At 41.3% G+C, this 19217-nt stretch overlaps 1 protein-coding gene across 3 annotated transcripts in view; it reads right to left on the bottom strand.

The window, feature by feature from the left end:
- The window catches only part of UTRN (utrophin), a 577733-nt gene that overhangs the window by 176255 nt on the left and 382261 nt on the right, over window positions 1–19217 (bottom strand). For all 3 annotated transcript variants that reach the window (XM_045009515.1, XM_045009516.1, XM_045009517.1), the window contains one exon: window positions 17667–17823. In XM_045009515.1, the coding sequence (XP_044865450.1) occupies window positions 17667–17823 (157 nt within the window). The remainder of the gene's footprint in view (window positions 1–17666; window positions 17824–19217) is intronic.

The raw sequence follows: 19217 nt of genomic DNA, 5'->3' as shown, positions 1-19217 counted from the left end.
TTCTCCATCAGTGCTGCAGGAGACATCAATACGGTAGTTAAAAAAAAATCTGGGGAGTAAAGGGGTGGATCTTGTCCCCCTCTTTCCTTATTGGTAACTGCACCTATGACAATTCTAGTGGTAGAACCAGAGTTCACGCATCCCTGCATTTTTCTGTCCCTTCCTGGAATTTGTCTGTGTGTATAATATATAACAACTGCCTGTGTGAAATCCTCTGCCTTGCTTTATTACTTCCAGTTCTCTCCAGAACCCAAACTTGCCAAAGACAGTGGCCTTGGCACCATGTACATAACATTTTCAATGTCTGAAAAAAATTACATTTCACAAAAAACAAAACAGGAAGGGTCTGAAAACCACACCAAATGGATAAGTAAAAACAAAAAGTGTGAAATTACACCTGTAATTTATTGCCAGTTTCACTCAGCCATAGCAACAGGAATAAAACACTAGCAGACACAGAACGTATTTATTTTATAAATATTGGTTAAACCAGGGTGAAGACACTAAATTACATTTTAAATTGACTGTGGTAAATCATCAGATTTCATACACACAAATAAGTTTGTCTCTGATTATTTTACTTTACCTGGGATTTTCTAAGGGAAAAAAATCAAAATTAATTAGCCCGGGAGAGGCATTTAAAAAACATTTTAATGCTAAGTGAAATCATCTTCCCATTTTGCCCCATGTCCTTGTTTCCCATAACAGCTGTTCACACAAACCATGCACCTAGATCAAAAACATGCAATCATATAATGTAGTTCACTGTAAACTTGAAGGAAAAAACCCACTTGCACCATCCTGCAGTAATTAGCATTAACTGCTGTTTGGAGTACAACACAATGATTTTCTATTGACATATAACAGGAAATCATGTAACATGAACTGATATTAAATTGGCTCAGTTGTACTGAAATAGTGTGAAATGGGTTGGTGCTTGGAAAATACATTTCCATTAAGTAAGCTGATACTAAGTGGGCTTGACTGTACAGGTAAATTTGCACAAGAGGTTGCTCCATCAGACAGTCTTGCAATGCATTTATAATGTAAGTTTATATACTTCACTTCCTTTCCCTGCTTTGTTTGTAAAGTGTGCAAAGGTTATTTATTTATTTTTGTTATTACTCAGGCAGCAAACAGTGAACCCATAATGTAATTTAAATGAGGCTGCTCTTTTTAAGGTAATATATTATAAGAATTTGAAGCATAGCATACATCTCACACACACACACCCCTTAGCTCTGCCCACTACACAACACTGCCTTGCATTACATGGACGTATTTTACTTTTTCCACAGGGCCTCTCACCAACACTGGTCAATGAACAAGGCCACTGTTCAGTATTTCTTCCTATCATCGTTGTTCAGAGTGTGGTTCATGCCTCAAACAGTGAGTGCCATTTAAATTTTGCCCTAAATAAGGAACTTTTTTCTTCCCTATAGACTTTTCCACAAGGCTCACCAATTTAGTATCTGAGTGTCTCAAACACATTAATGAATTTACCCTCAAAACACTCCTGTGAAGTTGAGAAATAATGCTATTCCCCATGTTACAAATGGGGAATTAAGACCATGAGTGATTAGATGATGTTTTCCCCCAAGGTCACAGTCTGTGACAGAGCCTAGAGCAGTGGTCGCCAACTGGTCGATCACAATCAATTGGTCGATCCTAGACGATCTCCCAGTCCATCATGATCTCCAGCAGTGCAGCTTGGCTGCCGCTAAGGCAGGTGCCTACCCCAGCTGCAAGCCACTCCCAGAAGTGCCCAGTGTGGCCTCATGGCCCTGGGGGTGGGGGTCTCCCTCCACGTGCTGTTCCTGCCTGCAAGCACCGCCCCCGCAGCTCCCATTGGCCAGGAACAGGGAGCTGTGGCCAATGGGAGCTGCAGGGGTGGTGCTTGCAGAGAGGGGCAGCATGCGGAACCACGTACAGGGGCCGGGGCAGACAGGGAGCCGGCCTTAGCCTTGCTTCGCTGCCAACAGGGAGCCACCCAAGGTAAGTGCTGCCCGGCGGGAGGCCACACACCAGCCTGGCGGGAGGCCACACACCAGCCCCCTCCAGGAGCCAGCACCCATACCCCCTCCTGCACCTTAAGCCCCAGCCCGGAGCAGCTCTCCCGATAGCATATGTGCTGTATGTGTGGACAAACCCTCAGGCTTCAGCCTCAGATTAGTTGGCCCAGGTTACAAAGGCACACCTAGCAAACTCAAGTGTTTTAACTTCTATAGTATTGGCAAGTTGCTGTGCAGTGTTATTGCCTACTAAATTTCTCAGTACAATCCTAAAATAATTAGTGGTTTTCAGCTACGCATTTTTACCAAAGCATGATAGATTTTGTAGTTTAAACATTAAAATAGTAGTTGTTGAGTCAACCATGATGAATTTACTAGTTTCCCTTTTCTGTACAAAAAGCTTTCGAAGAAATGAATTGTCAAACGAGCAGACAGATCAATAGTTCTTTTTACCAAAGTCCCTGACGTTGCCTGTTCTAATTTCTAAAGCCTATCAGCCCTCTAGATCCAATATTAAAATATTATATATATAGTCCCAAGTTCCCATCAGGACTATCAAACACCAAACCTAGAAAAATCTAATAAAATAGATACAGTATTAAATTATAGCTTTTCAGTAATAACGGATTTCTATTCCTGATTTAAAGTGCACTCTTTATTTACTGAAGCAGAAAAAAAAATGTAGCTCAAACGCCACTTCTTAGTTGGTTTTTAAGAGCACAGAGCATGCAGGATCAAGCCCCAAAACATGTATTATTTGATCCCTAAAACTATCACTTTGGCAGATCAGTTTTCCTCATTTTCTCTCTCCTTCAGAACACGAGAATATTACCATTATTATACCTGTCAAGTGATATTATTGTTTAATAACTGGAATCTGGATCTTCTATACTTTTGGGGGCTCAGCTGTAATCTTCCAGTCTAGCTTCAAAAACAGCTCATTGCTCAAAAAATAAGGGATACCAAGAAAAAGGAGGAAACATACTATTAAAAAACTGCCTGATTAATATCCAGGTGAACGAGCACAAAGTGTATGAATAGAGCCTTGCAAATCTGTGGATATCGGCTTTATATCTGCAAATATTGACAGACCATGTTTGCAGATCGCAGATGGATGCAGATTGAAATTTTATATCTAAAGCACTGCAAATCTGAGGACCATGTTTGTAGATCACGGATCGGATGCGGATCAGGGCTCTATGTATAAAATATGAACTAGACATTTTGAAGGAAAAGAACAAAAATGAGAAAAGATAACTGATGTAACTGAAAAATCATTTATTCTAATAACTTCCTTTAAACCATGTCATTTGGTATTCTCGCTCTCTACTGCTAATTTGACATTCCCATTGATCCACTCTATTTACTTAAAGAGAATTTACTGTTAACTATGAGGATTTAATTCAATGTCCAAAGCGCTTGGTTGTATAGGAAATCCAATTTACAGCTAAATGTGTAACAGATCAGTACGTGAGTATAGTTACTTTTTCACTACTATTTATGAAGTAGTAACATAGCACTTTCATAAATCAAAATGTCTAACTTTGTTCTTTTGGAAACCTCCTTCAACCATGTAAAATGATGAGTCAGCTCTATATTCCTCTATTTTTTAAGAATATATGAGAACTACTTCTTCATATTAGTATCTATAGGTTTCTAAGAGGTCATAATTTTAGCAATGTATAATCCTATTTCAGGTTAATTAATTTTATAAAACAATCTTGTTATTTGAATCCCTACTGAATGGTTTATTTTCCTTTTTAAATCATACGTTTATTTAGAAAAGTAAACTTGCTAACCACAATGCTATGAACCTTATGGAATCAATTTATTGATACAATCTTACATTGCACAAGTTTAGAATAAATAATTCTTTCCTTACTTCCACCAAAAATATCGAAAGAATTAACCTCAGGAATTCAGGTAGTAATGTATGCCTTTACATCCATTGAAACTGCTCTCGCCAAAGTCTCTACTGCCTCTTCCTAGCCAAAAGTTCAGAACCACTATTCCACCCTCATCCCTCTTGACTGTCAGCCGTCTTTGACACATTCAACCATGCTTTCCTTGAAATCTTGTCCTCCCTTGGCTTCCACGATTCAGTTTTCTCCTGGGTCTCTCCTTCTACCCCTCTAATATCTAATCCTTTGGAGAGTCTGCCTCATCCCACGTCCAGTTTTCTAGGAATTCCTCAGAGCTCTGTCCTTGCTCCTCTTCTCTTTTCCCTTGACACCTTTTCTCGGGGTAATGTCATCTGCAAACACAAATTCCATTACTATCTGCATGCGGGTGACTCACAGATCTACCTCTCTACTCCAGACCTGTCTCCTTCTGTCCAAACTAAAACCTTAGTCTGTCTCTTTGCCAGCTCCTTGTGGTTATCTGGCCGTCAGCTCATGCTCAAATTGGTAAAAGAGTTCTTAATCTTCCAAGCTTTCCACACTCTCCTCCTCATGCTCTATGGGACCTTTCCCTCTCGTGAACAGATAGAGCATTAACTTACATGGATGGAATTGGGGAAGAGAAACTCCAGACAGATTGTAGACAGAGTGTTCAACGATCTTAGAGATGAAAAAGAGAAAGGCTGGTATTTGGAAAGGCAAAGGTCAGGTTTTTTTTTAAAAATAGGAGAGAACAAAGTATGTTTGCATTGTTGAGGAAAGATATGTAGGAGAGTGAGATGTTAAGAAGAAGAGTAAGGAAGGGAATGAGAATGGACACAAGGGAGATCAAGGGATGGGATGGATCACTGGAGCAAGTGCAGGGAGTTTTAAGACAAGAGCAGATGAGAAACTTCTGCATCTATGATAGGGCAGAAAGAGGAGAGGGGAGGGAAAGGCAAGCTGAGGGAAGAGGTCATGACATTTTATCATTTTTTTTGGGAAGATATCTACAGAGTGGGATGTGGAGGCAGGAGGAAGAGAGGTTTTGAGCAGTGAGTAAAAGATAGCAAAAAGGAAGCTGAAATTGCAGGCATGGGATTCAATTAAGTTGGAAGCAGAATCTAGGGAGATGGCAGAACTGAAGAAAGAGAACAAATTTGCAGTGAAGGAAAGTCAGACTGGTCATGGGATTTCCGCTACAGACACTCCGCAGTTAGAAAGTAGGAGTGCACGAAGCAGATATTTGGAGTGAGCCAAGGCAAGGGTTTGGCATAACCTCATTTTCTAGAGAAGATAAGGTGTTTGCGTTGTGGTGTTCAGCATGGGAGATAAGGAGCTGAGAGGGAGGTAATGCTCATACTGTGTTCACAGGATTCTGGGATAGATGTGAAATTTTTTAATATGCTATTTCTGCACTGTAAACTAGTCTTCATTCACATATATTTTCCTCCAGGGTAATAAAGGCCTAAAACAGCAAAAAGGGCATTCTAACAATGAAGACTCTCCAAAACAGGTTTTATTCAGTGGGTTCAAATAGACCAGCTTAATAATGGAGCCCTTGATACAAATGGATACTGGATCCTGAGAAAAGAAATTTTAGACAAATGTCTATGACAACAGGTTAATATTTAAATGACAATTTTCCTGAAGTCTTTCTTTTTATTGTATTGAAAGGATTTTTCTGCTGAGATGCCTATGAATAAGGGATGATTATAGCTATTGGTCTCAGCATTGCAAAACAAGTTATTGTAGTTGGCACTGTTAACAGCATGCTTATTTCTTTTACTGTCCCAGTGGTGTATTATTTTAAGTACTAAACCCATGCAGTTTTCCACACTTATCATAAGAAACTGCATTTTTGGGAATAGTCAAAGGCAAATTTTCCTTTTAAAGTTAAAAATATACTTCACTGAAATCCTAATTTAAAATTTTATTCTTTGTGACACTTATTTTTACACCATCCTTTTGGAGAAATTGTTAATGAAAGAGGAAAGTAATGAACATTAAGAGGAAAAATATAAACTTAAATCATTACAAGTAACATACAAATCAATTCAAGCAGTTCCCAATGAACAGTGGTTCTAAGCTTTTTATATCAGACGGGTCCACTCCACTCTCACAATAGTAGAGTAGAATAGGGGTTACCAGACACTCCCTTTCCTTCTCTCTGACCAAAATATCCGCACAAAGTCCCTTCCTCCCATTTCTAACCATAGCAAAAAAAAAGTTTAGGCTTCACCTCAGTTAAAACTAAATAAAATTGCACTCTCTTCTGAATATGTTGTTACTTTCTCACCAGCCAACACTCAGAAACACTTTAATGCTATAAGAGTCTCTTAAGCAGCTCTCAGAATGCTTAGGAATGCTGACGGACTAGTGAAGAGGCCATTTTTCCTCCTGATTGAATGTACAATTTTTTTTAAGGAGCAACCTTGCTTTTAAAAGCTACTTAGCATGTGCTGTAGTGGGGAAAAGGACTTTACAGCGATCACAGGCTAAGGGATCAGATTGTAGTTCGTTCTTCAAATCAAAGATGTTGTTCCCCTACTCCATCAGTCTGCTGGCCTTCCTGATTTTCTGTTCCCCCACACTTACCCCATAAGCCTCACTCATGGACATCATTTCAGCATCCTCATATGTAGGAACTGACAGGGAATGTTCTCTGAGCAGCTTCTACAGCATTGTCTTTTTTGAACTGTTGCACCCTTTAGCCTGTATAAGCCTGGCTCTAACACTTCCTAGGGAACAGCTCACCACAGTACAACTGCCTGACTGAAGAACAGCCAGTGCTGTGCTTCCCCTTAGCCCCTGTGTTTTGCTATGGCTCCCCCTTACCTTGATAATGCTGCATCTTGGGTCTTTTTGTGAAAAAAGACACTAAAACGGATTCTGAGTCTAACCCTCTTAATACTATAGGGTACATTTGGTGACAACTGACACAAAGCAAACACAAAGTAATAAAGCATTTGTAGAGAATAATTGAAGGCATTCAGAGAGGTAGCAATTCATGCCTAGGAGAACACTTAATCTCTGTCTAGGAATGATACATTATAATTATAGGCTTCAGTCCGATGGTTCATGAACTCTAATATCACTGAATTCCATAAATTTCCCTTTGTAAAAACGGAGATATACTGCAAAATAAGACAGCTCCAAAAGAAATTACATCAACTGCTAAACACAGTAGGCAATTACCTGCCAGTCAGAAGGCTACAGGGGCTAGGATGAGAAGAACATTTTCTCTCAAATTTTTCCTGCTGGTTAAGAAAGCTCAAATGGAACTGCAGCCTCCCTGTGAGAAATTAGCTGCAAAGTTTTTGGTGGGCTGAGCTACCATTCTTGATCATCTGGGACTGGCTCAATCAATCAGGGACTCAGGAAAAAAATCCCATATAACTTTCACCATATGACCCACTTCCAGAAACCAATCTAAACAAGAAATATTCTGAAAGCAGTCTGAAAAAAGTTTGGTTATCCAAAAGAAGAAGAAAAAATTGCAGAAAATCTTCGTGTGTGGTTTTAATGATACACTTACTGGTTCTTCCCCCATCCAGTTTGAACTTGAATGAGGCAAGATTTTATCATTTCTGTGAATCAAGATGAATGTTCTGTTCAGCACTAGCTACACCTTTGTTCAGCTAAACATCTAGGTGTCATCAAAAATTTATAATTTATAAATTTATAAAGTACTCCATCCTCAAAGCTCTTAGCACAAATTAAGTAGCTATTCCACAAGACAGCCTTATGAGACTGATAAGTATTAACTTCCTTTTATAGATTGAGAAACTGATTCAGAAAAGTAGAGTGATTTGTCCCAGGCCATAGATGGAGCCTACATCAGGAACTAGAAGCATCTTCTGATGTGATCATTGTAATTTATCAGAATTTTTATACAAAAGTGCTATTACCATATAACTCTTTGAAAACCTAAAATGAACTGTTACAAGGAAGCCTGGGAAAGAGCCAAGAGGGTGAAAGAAAAATCAGACTTGAAACAGATTGGCATTAATGAGAAATATGGAAATATGGAGTAGTAAAATAGGGATTAAAAAGGGAGTTGCCTCCATTCCAACACTTCTTTCTGGCACAGCAAATAACCCCCTAAGAGAAGAATTAAGTTACATCTGAGTTTTCAATAGTATGTGAGGCTGAATGTAATCTTTGCCTTAGGTATATTTTATACTGCTCATTTGTATTTACTTTGAATTTCTCTCAAATTAGACTCATAGACTTTAAGGTCAGAAGGGACCGTTATGATCATCTAGTCTGACCTCCTGCACAATGCAGGCCACAGAATCTCACCCGCCCACTCCTGTAACAAACCCCTAACCTATGTCTGAGTTACTGAAGTCCTCAAATCGTGGTTTAAAGACCTCAAGCTGCAGAGAATCCTCCAGCAAGTGACCTGTGCCCCATGCTGCAGAGGAAGGCGAAAAATCTCCAGGGCCTCTGCCAATCTGCCCTGGAGGAAAATTCCTTCCCAACCCCAAATATGGAGATCAGTTAAACCCGGAGCATGTGGGCAAGACTCATCAGCCAGCACCCAGGAAAGAATTCTTTGTAGTAACTCAGATCCCACCCCATCTAACATCCCATCACAGACCACTGGGCATACTTACCTGCTAATAATCAAAGATCAATTAATTGCCAAAATTTGGCTATCCCATCATACCATCCCCTCCATAAACTTATCAAGCTTAGTCTTGAAGCCAGATGTGTCTTTTGCCTCCACTACTCCCCCTGGAAGGCTGTTCCAGAACTTCACTCCTCTCATGTTTAGAAACATTAGTCTAACTTCAAGTCTAAATTTCCTAATGTGCAGTTTATATCCATTTGTTCTTGTGTCCACATTGATACTAAGCTTAAATAATTCCTCTCCTTCCCTGATATTTATCCCTTGGATATATTTATAAAGAGCAATCATATCCCCCCTCAACCTTCTTTTGGTTAGGCTAAACAAGCCAAGCTCTTTGAGTCTCCTTTCATAAGACAGGTTTTCCATTCCTCAGATCATCCTAGTAGCCTCTCTCTATACCTGTTCCAGTTTGAATTCATCCTTCTTAAACATGGGAGACCACAACTGCACACAATATTCCAGATGAGGACTCACCAGTGCCTTGTATAACGGTACTAACACCTCCTTATCTTTACTGGAAATGTGTCGCCTAATGCATCCCAAGACCACATTAGCTTTTTTAACGGCCATATCACATTGGTGGCTCATAGTCATCCTGTGATCAATCAATACTCCGAGATCCTTCTCTTCCTCTGTTACTTCCAACTGATGTGTCCCCAATTTATAATCAAAATTCTTGTTATTAATCCCTAAATGCATGACCTTGCACTTTTCACTATTAAATTTCATCCTATTACTATTACTCCAGTTTACTAATACATTTTTCTTTACTTAAAGTATTTTTGGGAATATTCACCTGGGGCTATTCTGAAAGAAGCAAAATGAACTTATGGACACTGGGGCAACACATTACTACACTTGTAAAAGGTTCCTGTTCATTCGAGTAATTTGGTCTTGATCTTGCAGCCCTTACTCCTGGGAGTGATACCAGTATGAATTCTCTTTGAATGTAATCCTTCTTCAGAAAAAATAACATGATCACTGTTATCAAAATCAAAAGCCAAATTTATAATTAATTTGCAATTCATTTCTTTCCACCCACCCTAACACTTCTCAGTAGCACACAAATAAATCAAGCAAACAAACATTTAAAATTACATTATATTGTACTTCTATATAGTGCCTTTGAACCTGAGCACTGGGGAATGCTAACAGAAAGAGAGAGCAATAAAGCAAATTGCATTAAACAGGAACAAACAAATTAACAACAGGCATTTTGGAATGAGAACAAAATATTAGGTTTACAAGGAGGAAGAGGGTATCAAATCGTTAGAAGTAGCAACACTAAAATGAGGAAAAGATTCAGGACTTATTAAAATGAAGTGAAAGAAGATGATATTTACAAAGAGCTAAATGTGGATAAAGTCTGAGGCGAAATCCTGTCCCCATTAAATTAACTGGCAAAACTCCCTCTGACTTCCTGGTATTTTTAAATAGCAGTGGCAGAATGAGTTGTGGTAAACTGGCTGAGTGAATATGAGTGAAAGAAGAAAACAGGAAGGCAGGGAGAAGTGGGAATAAAAAAGGGAGGAAATACTGACCAGTTTGGACGATGGCATTAAATGCTAGAATGACAATTTCAAATCAACAACCTCAACAGTAGAAGCTAATGAATCGAAAAGAGAGGTAGCACATGAAAATAAGGCAAAGCAAAAAGTAGACTGCTGTATGATTTTGGGCTGATCTGCAGTTGCTGAAGAGAGACTTTTGGAAGACCAGCAAGGAGAGCATTGCAAATAGCAGGGCCTGGAACAACCACCATGAGGTTGAGGATTTTAGTAGTATTAAAAGTAAATTTAGTAGTATTAAAAGTAAATCTTGCAGATATGTGAAATGTTTAGAAGATCTGACAATCTGAGAGGTAGGAGGTCAAAAATGATGTGAGGGTTCCCAGTGCTTACAAGTGGCATGAAGGGAGTATCTTTGAAAAGTAATTTTCCCTTGGTCAGATTTAGAGAAATTTGATTGGCTTGTTTCACCAAAGAGAAAAGAAAATCAAAAGAGGAGCCGAAGGAAATCAATTGTTCTGTAGCATGCATCAATAAATATGGGGAAATCTAGTTGAATGGTTTCATTTAAAGATTGCTAATAAACAAAGAATATTTACTCTAATTTGTACGTTTACAATATTTATGGTGACAACTAAAACATAATCCTAAACTATATGCCCATGACCCTCACTATATCACAATGAACAGAACCAATCACTGAACATATGTCAGAGAATAATAAATATCAACTACCTGGCATCTGGAAGAACAAGGTTCAAATCCTGGGTGCTTTGCTCTGTAAATCGAGAGTGGTACTGTGGAAAGATAATTAGCCCCAGAGAAAGGGGAAAGCATGCCACACAGCTTTGCACTGAGAACCCTCTAGCCAATTAAGGATTGGCACTGATGGAATCTAAAAGGAGACCCATCATGTCATCCTTAACTGGAAGGCAAGTGATCCCAACATTAGGACTTGAACATAAGTGATAAAATAGAATCCCTTGGTGTTCATTTACAAAGGCAGACATTTGGTGTAAGAGGTGGGAACATCAGTTACTGCACAGGGTGAGTAACTTTCTCTTCTTCATTCAGTAGTGTCCCTATGGGTGCTCCGCTTCAGGTGACTGTAGGGCAAAACCCCGAGTTGATAGGCTGGGGCTTCAGAGTCGGATTTGTTAAAGAGCATAGGGTGGTTCCTCCTAGTATAGTATCCAACGCTGAGTTTTGGGTGATTGCATAATGTTGTACGAACATGGCCACTGACGCTCAGTTGTTGTACTGGTGTCAATGCTGATTTTAATGTGTTTATTTCAAGGCCTAGTCTTGTGAAAAGGTCCATTGTTCTTCATATGTCTTCAAGCGCGTCAGCTCAAGAGGGAGCTTTGATTAGACAATTGTCTAGGTATGGGAATATTATAATTCCCTGTTTTAAAAGGTGTGCTGCTACCACTGTTAAACCTTAGAGAACACTTGGGTGCTGTGGAAAGGCCAAAGGGTAGCATTTTGTACTGATTATGTTCCAACTTCAGGACAAATCTTAGGAATCTCCTATGAGAAGGGTGTATGGTGATTTGGAAATATGCGCCTTGGAGGTTGAGGGCTGAGAACCAGTCCCCCGTTCCACTGCTGGAATTATTGTTGATAACATAACCATCCTGAACCATGGTTGTTTGACAAACTTGTTGCGGTTTCTCAAATCTAGGATCAATCTCCACCTGCTATTTTTCTTTTGCATAATGAAGTGTTTGGAATAAAATCCTTTCCCTCTGTGTCAAAACGGGACTCGTTCTATGGCACCCAACCATAGGAGGTTGATTTATTTAGTCTCACAGATGGTGCTTGTGGGAAGAGATCCTGAAGAGGGAGCAGGAGAGGAGGTTGGTAGGCAGGAGGGAGAGGAACAGAATCGAGTACCCATTGCTGATGATCTCCAACACCCACTTGTGAAAGGTGATCTTCTGCCATAGAAGTGGGTCATACGGTTACCAAACAAATGGAGTATTTTCGATGGATGCAGCACATGGTCCAGGGGGAGGCGTCTCGGGACCCCAACCAAATTTTCAAAACTGTTGATTTGAGGTAGATGGGTGAGGTATGGATGACTATCTTGAGGTCTGTCTATACTGGGGACATAGTACTTCTTGTCCACTTGCTTACACAAATGAGGTATGAGTGCTGAGGTCTGCCAGATCACCTTGGCTGAGTCCAATAAGGCCTCACTGACCGGGAGTGAGATTTTAGCCGATGTGGAAGTCTGCAATATATCCAACAACTAGTGCTGTAATTCTTGCACTTCCTCTAGGGGGACGTGAAGAGAGTCTGCTATTCTACTAAACAGTTCTTGAAACGGTTTAAAATATTCACCAGATGTTGGAGGTAGTGGCATAATTGCCCCTTCTGGCAAGGACAAAGATGTTCCTACAGTTTTTCCTCATGCTCCTCTAAAGGTTCTACCTCAGGTTTGGGAGGCCTGGATAAAGATGAATATGGAGAGTGCCGGTGTCGATCCCTCTGATTAATGGGTGGTTTGTGAAAGTGTTGCCTGTACATAGCACAAGTGTCCCAATAGGGCCAGTGTGGAGGGATAGGCATGTAGGGTGGCATCCACGAAGTGCCTGTACCAAGATCCTGGGTTGGTTCTAGTTTCCTGATACTGAGGGCACGTATATGGTTCATGTTGTGCAGTCCCCTGGGGGTGGAGGAAGTGCATGGTGTAAGCCTCTTCACCAGGGGTTCTCAGACTTTTGTACTGGTGACCCCTTTCACACAGCAAGCCTCTCAGTGCGACCCCCCCATACGTTAAAACACTTTTTTATATATTTAACACCATTATAAATGCTGGAGGCAAAGTGGGGTTTGGGGTGGAGGCTGACAGCTCGTGACCCCCCTTGCAATAACCTCACGACCCCCTAAGAGGTCCCGACCCCCAGTTTGAGAATCCCTGTTCTTCACCCTCCTCTTTCTCCTCACTGGGGAAGAGGCCTAGATGGTGAAGGAGATCAGTGTGATACCAGTTGCCTCTCCAAAGGAGAGATGTGTACCGCTGGCAACTCGGTATGGAGTGGCAACTCCGGGGTTTCAGGGACAATCAGGTCTCTCAGGAATGGAATACTCATGGTACTGACAGCAGCAGCATTGGTACCATGGATTGTGCTTGCATTGGTGCCGTGGAAGGTGTAAGTCCAGAGGTGGCTAAACTGTGGCTTTTTTACAGTTAAAATGCAGCTTGCACAGCTCCCCATTCTCCACCTACCAGACCGGGACAGGAGGAGTTCAGGGCTTTTGCCCTACAGCAGGGTGTGGGGGTGCTAAGTCTCCTGCCTGTGAGAAGGGGGGGTCTTGGGGCTTCAGCCCCATGGGAGGTGCTTGCTGGGGCTCAGGGCCCCAGCAGACACACCTTGCAGGGCTGAAGCCCCGAGCCCCAGCAGGCACACCAGGCTCTCAAACTTCTGAAGACTGTTGTATATGGCTCAGAGGGTCAGTAAGTTTGGCCGCCACGATCTAGGCATTGGTGAGGAAAATGCCCACGGTGCAAAACTTAGTCTGCATTTTCCCAACTGACCAGTAGGTGGCATCGAAGGCTTTATCGTGCCAAAGCACTTGGTGCCACATGTTTAGTCAGAGCAGCCAGTGCCACCTGTTCAGCTTTGGGCCTGTCTTTGCTAGTACTGTCTTCCGTGGTCCTGCACTCTTAGGGTTCTTGGACTTATCAGTAGTGACTGTACCGGAGTCCCCAGGTGGTCACTAGAGCGGAGTCTCACTGAGGAAGATGTTGAGGCTACCGACCTTGTGGGGGGACACTTTCTCATGGGATAGCTCCTTGATAGGAGAGCTCAAGGTCCATTTCCTGCCATCTTTAAGAGAGTCTGTGGCTTTTCTTTTTACAGTGCATGTCGAGTGTGGAGCGGCAGATGACAGTGCCGGCAGTGACCCCTGTGAAGGAGAGATATTGGGGCTACAGTCTGAGTCTGACTGCAGTGCACTCACCAGCATAAAGTTTTTTAATTTCAGCTCCCAGTTCTTTTGGGTCCAAGTCTGTACAGGGGCGGCTCTACAAATTTGGCCGCCCCAAGCAGTCATGCCCGGGAGGCGCCCCCGAGCCGCGGGAGCAGCGGACCTCCCGCGGGCATGACTGCGGAGGGTCCGCTGGTCGCGCGGCTCGGCTGGACCTCCCGCAGCTGCGGACGGTTCGCTGGTCCGGTTGAGCTGCCGCAGTCATGGCTGCGGGAGGTCCAGTCGAGCCGCGGGACCAGCGCTCCCTCCGCAGTCATGCCTGCGGCAGGTCCGCTGCTCTCGGGGCTCCGGTGGACCTCCCGCAGGCATGACTGCGGCAGGTCCGCCGGCCCAGCCTGCCGCCCCCCCGGGAAAGGGCCGCCCCAGGCGGGTGCTTGCCCCGCTGGGCTCTGGAGCCGGCCCTGAGTCTGTAAGTTGAGGACGTCGGTGCATGTCTGTGGTATATGCCCCTCTCCCAAGCAATGAATGCGCCGTGAATGCCTGTTGCTTACGGGGATGGCCTCATGGCAGGAGTAGCACATCTTAAACCTTGAGGATCCAGGCATAACCCCATGTGATGAAGAAAAAAAAATTATCCTAGCCTAAGGAGTAACAGAGAGGAAAACAAATGTAAAAGGCGTGGCAGGAAAATGTAAGAAACGGAAACAACGACCAACTATAAACCTTTAACAGAAACACTAACGTTGCTAAAGGCAGTAAAGACTCTCCCATCAAGGGCTCTGCTAGAGATTCCGTACCACATCAAGAGCAATTGAGAAGGAGCTGAGGGCAGCTGGACTGCACAGCGCTATGCAGTCGCCGCTCGTATGTGCGGCCCATGTGGGCACTGCTACTGAAGATGTTGCATCCTTGTGTGTAGTATTGAAGTGCACCTAAAGTGGACCCATATGGACACTACTTGAGGAAGAAAGGAGAAATACCACCTGCATAAGCCTTTAAGAGTTGATCAAAAGGGATCCTCTTCATTCCAAGTCCTAAGTAAGGACAATTCAAATATGTTGGAGGAAGAGAATCAGCAAAAAGATCTTTTTCAGTTTTCATAGAAGACAGCAATTGCTCTGTTTGATGTAATACTGGTAAACTACATTTCAAGTGAAGTAACATACAGTGCCTATTAAATATAGGAAAACGTAAGTGTTGCCACAGAGAATCAAATCACTTGGTGCGTCTCGTCTAGATTTCTCCCTCTGGCAGTAACCAATCGACAATGCTACAGAGGAAGGTGAAACACCACATCCGAATAGTTCACACTTGGGTAGATGCAATGACATACATGTAGGATGAGAAGAGAGGATGGTAAGTAAAGGATCTCTTCATCCGAGCTAAGATAAGTGTTAAAAAATAGTGGTTCAACTTACAACTCAAAATTATTTATTTATACATATACACATCATACATACACACACAAGAAATCTGTTCATTTCATTTTGTTGGGTGGTGTGATAAAATGCTCAGAATCAAATCTAAAACCAGACATTGTTCTTGGATATCATATTTCAGCTGACAGGGTCAAATTCTACATGTCTGTCCGTGCCTGGAACTCCTATTTAACCCAAACAGCAGTATACTAGGGAACTTTTACTGCTCAGCAGCTGTGTCTGGCAACAGGGTGCATGGCAACAGGGTCCACATGGACAGTTAGTGCATGGCTTGCTGGAGCGTGGCAGGTTTACACCGAACCTTGCCACATACTAACTGTTCATCTAGACATGCCCTCAGACGCTGCACATCTGCATTTAAAAATGGTATTTGGACCACAGCGGGGGTTTGTCGTCATTTTAAATGATCATTTAAATTCTGGAAAATGAACAATCGTGTAATAATCTGTAAGGATGCTCCAAAACCCCATCTCTATACAGATGTACTTGGTTTGCTCCATAGTCTAAACCTAGCTTCACCCTCTTCCATAATGTGAAAGTTACTCCTTAAGCAGAGGATAGGGAATATGGAGTCTTGATGTTTTCTCCTTCATGTTGCCACTATCTCACTAGTACCTGGGGATGAATCACCTAACTTCTTTGTTCCTCAGTTTTCCTATCTCTGGGTATAACTCCCATTTTTGTAAAGCACTTAAGATCGTTAAATGTCATATTGAAGGTTTGCTTTCTATGTAGCACTAGCATACAGTATGTGCTAAAGTTCATTTGAAGACCAAGTAACACCTGTTTGACAGAGACTTTAAAATACAGACGCTCCCCAGGTTACGCAAACCCGACTTACAGAAATCCGGACTTATGGGAAAAGTTCCGTAAGCTTTTTTTCTTTTTTTTTTGGTGGGGGGGAGGGGGGAAGAGAAAGAGGATACTTGTCGGAGTTCCTGACTTATGCAAAATTCAACTTATGGGAGCTCCTGTATATATTTATGTGCTCCAGTCTTTTATTGCATATCTGATCATAAAAAACTTTGTTTGATCACCATAAAGTATTCAGAGAAGTTATGCCTGCAACAGAGCATGATTATTTTATTTCTATTTCTTTTTTTGACCAGGTGGTGGGGGGAGAGAAGATGAACTGTTATGAAAAAAGATCCTGTATTTATGGAAATATCCTTATTAAAAATGAATGAATGAAGAGAAATATATGGTACCAAAGCAGATTTTTTTTAAGTTGTCCTATTAGGATTTAGCAACTCTAAGCCCCCCCAAAAAACATTACTAAGGCAAAGCATCTTTCTATTGATCAAAAAATTGAATATGAAAAATATTTACATCTCCATTAAACAGAGTCATAGAAAAGAAACCAGTGTGTTATTGTGCAGAACTACTCAATGTGACAAGTTATATACATTATGATTAAAGTTATAATGCTCGCTACCAGGATACATTTGGTTTAATAAGTATATTTACCTTGGGGGCTCTGGTTTGTCTATATTTTAATGTACACCAAGATATTTTAGGATTCACTAAACACCACATTTAGAAGAGCCAGATGACAAAATGTGAGGCCTAACTAGTTTTGTTTGAGTGCTTGTAAGCAATTCTGAGGCTGTGGCTACACTTAGCACTTCAAAGCACTGCCGCGGCAGCGCTTTGAAGTGCTAAGTGTAGTCAAAGCACCAGCGCTGGGAGAAAGCTCTCCCAGTGCTGTCCGTACTCCACCTCCCTGTGGGGAATGCTGGGGCTTTGACCACACTGACGCTTTGCAGCGCCGCAATTTGCAGCGCTGGAGAGGGTGTGTTTTCACACCCTGCTGCAGCGCTGCAAATTTGTAAGTGTAGCCAAGCCCTGAGTCTTTGTAAACAAACTATCCACTAAACAGAAAAAAAAATACTGGCCATTTAACAGTATGTGGAGAACCCTTAAGATAATTCTACTAAATTTAGAATCAACATTTAGCTCTCATTTTTATAGGGTCTTGATCAGTTCCATTCACAGAATGACAGACTTACCTGTTAGAAGGTGAAGAACACCAGGAAATGGACCAAGTTTTTCTTCAGTAAAAATATATAAATTGAAACCATTCTGATGTAATTTTAAATAGAGTTTCTAAATTACTCTTATCTGGTAAGAAAATGTGGCCATGATTTAAAAAAAGGTACACTTCTCAAGATTTATCATGAAGGGAAATTCAAATCTATTTCTGCTTATTCCTTTATTTTAATATATTTATTTGCTAAATGCAGCCAACTCACTTTACAGTGGTCATACTGTTGCTGTAAAGTTGGAACATCCCCTCCAATGGGCATCCGCTTTTTCAGCTCTTCATCTTTCACATTCAACCATTTGATTAGCTCTTCCAGTGATGTCAACAGTCTGTTCCATTTTTCTGCACTTGCCTCCAAGTGGGCCCTGCAAAAAGATAAAACAGTGTCCTACTCAGAGGCTTGCCCTACATTCAAAATCTGCTATATTTTATTTGAAGAAACTTGTCTCTATTAGTACAGGAACACTTCCCTAACACCTAAATGCAAAATAACTGCTCAAACGTGCATTAAAAGTCACCACTTTAAATCATTTTGCACTGCAAAAGCAAATTAGTCTGAGACACAACAGAATGTGGATGAATGTCTGTCTGTGTGAACCTGTCTCAAACAATGCAGACTGCATATTTGAGAGGGATGAAAGAAAATCCCCACTCTCTGTTATGAATCTGAACTTGTAGTGTACAAATTACATACATCTAATCTTTGCACCGAAATACTTTATTTCTGGACTTTAGAGGCAAACTTAAATCTTTGATGCCAGGAGCACGAATCTCCAAGGCTGAAAGAAATGATGCACACCAGCAATCATCAGAACTAAGGGATTAATTCTGAATGGCTGAAAACTAGGGCTGTCAAGTGATTAAAAAAATTAATCATGATTAATCATGCTGTTGATAATAGAATGTCATTTATTTAAATATTTTTGGATGTTTTCTACATTTTCAAATATACTGATTTCAATTACAACACAGAATACAAAGTGTACAGTGCTCACTTTATATTTAATTATAAATACTTGCATTGTAAAAATAAAAAATAGTATTTTTCAATTAACTGAATACAAGTACTGTAGTGCAATCTCTTTATAAGAACATAAGAACGGCCGTACTGGGTCAGACCAAAGGTCCATCTATCCCAGTATCTGTCTACGGACAGTGGCCAATGCCAGGTACCCCAGAGGGAGTGAACCTAACAGGCAATGATCAAGTGATCTCTCTCCTGCCATCCATCTCCATCCTCTGACAAACAGAGGCTAGGGACACCATTCTTACCCATCCTGGCTAATAGCCATTTATGGACTTAACCACCATGAATTTATCCAGTTTCTCTTTTAAACGCAGTTATAATCCTAGACTTCACAACCTCCTCAGGTAAGGAGTTCCACAAGTTGACTGTGAGCTGAGTGAAGAAGAACTTCCTTTTATTTGTTTTAAACCTGCTGCCTATTAATTTTATTTGGTGATCCCTAGTTCTTGTATTACGGGAGTAAGTAAATAACTTTTCCTTATCCAATTTCTCCACATCACTCATGATTTTATATACCTCTATCATATCCTCCCTTAGTCTTCTCTTTTCCAAGCTGAAGAGTCCTAGCCTCTAATCTTTCCTCATATGGGACCCTCTCCAAACCCCTAATCATTTTAGTTGCCCTTTTCTAGTGCCAGTATATCTTTTTTGAGGTGAGAAGACCACATCTGTATACAGTATTCGAGATGTGGGCGTACCATGGATTTATATAAGGGCAATAATATATTCCCA

The sequence above is a fragment of the Mauremys mutica genome, chromosome 3 (assembly GCF_020497125.1).
Source record: "Mauremys mutica isolate MM-2020 ecotype Southern chromosome 3, ASM2049712v1, whole genome shotgun sequence".
NCBI lineage: Eukaryota > Metazoa > Chordata > Testudines > Geoemydidae > Mauremys > Mauremys mutica.
This window is presented reverse-complemented; position numbering and strand designations above follow the sequence as displayed.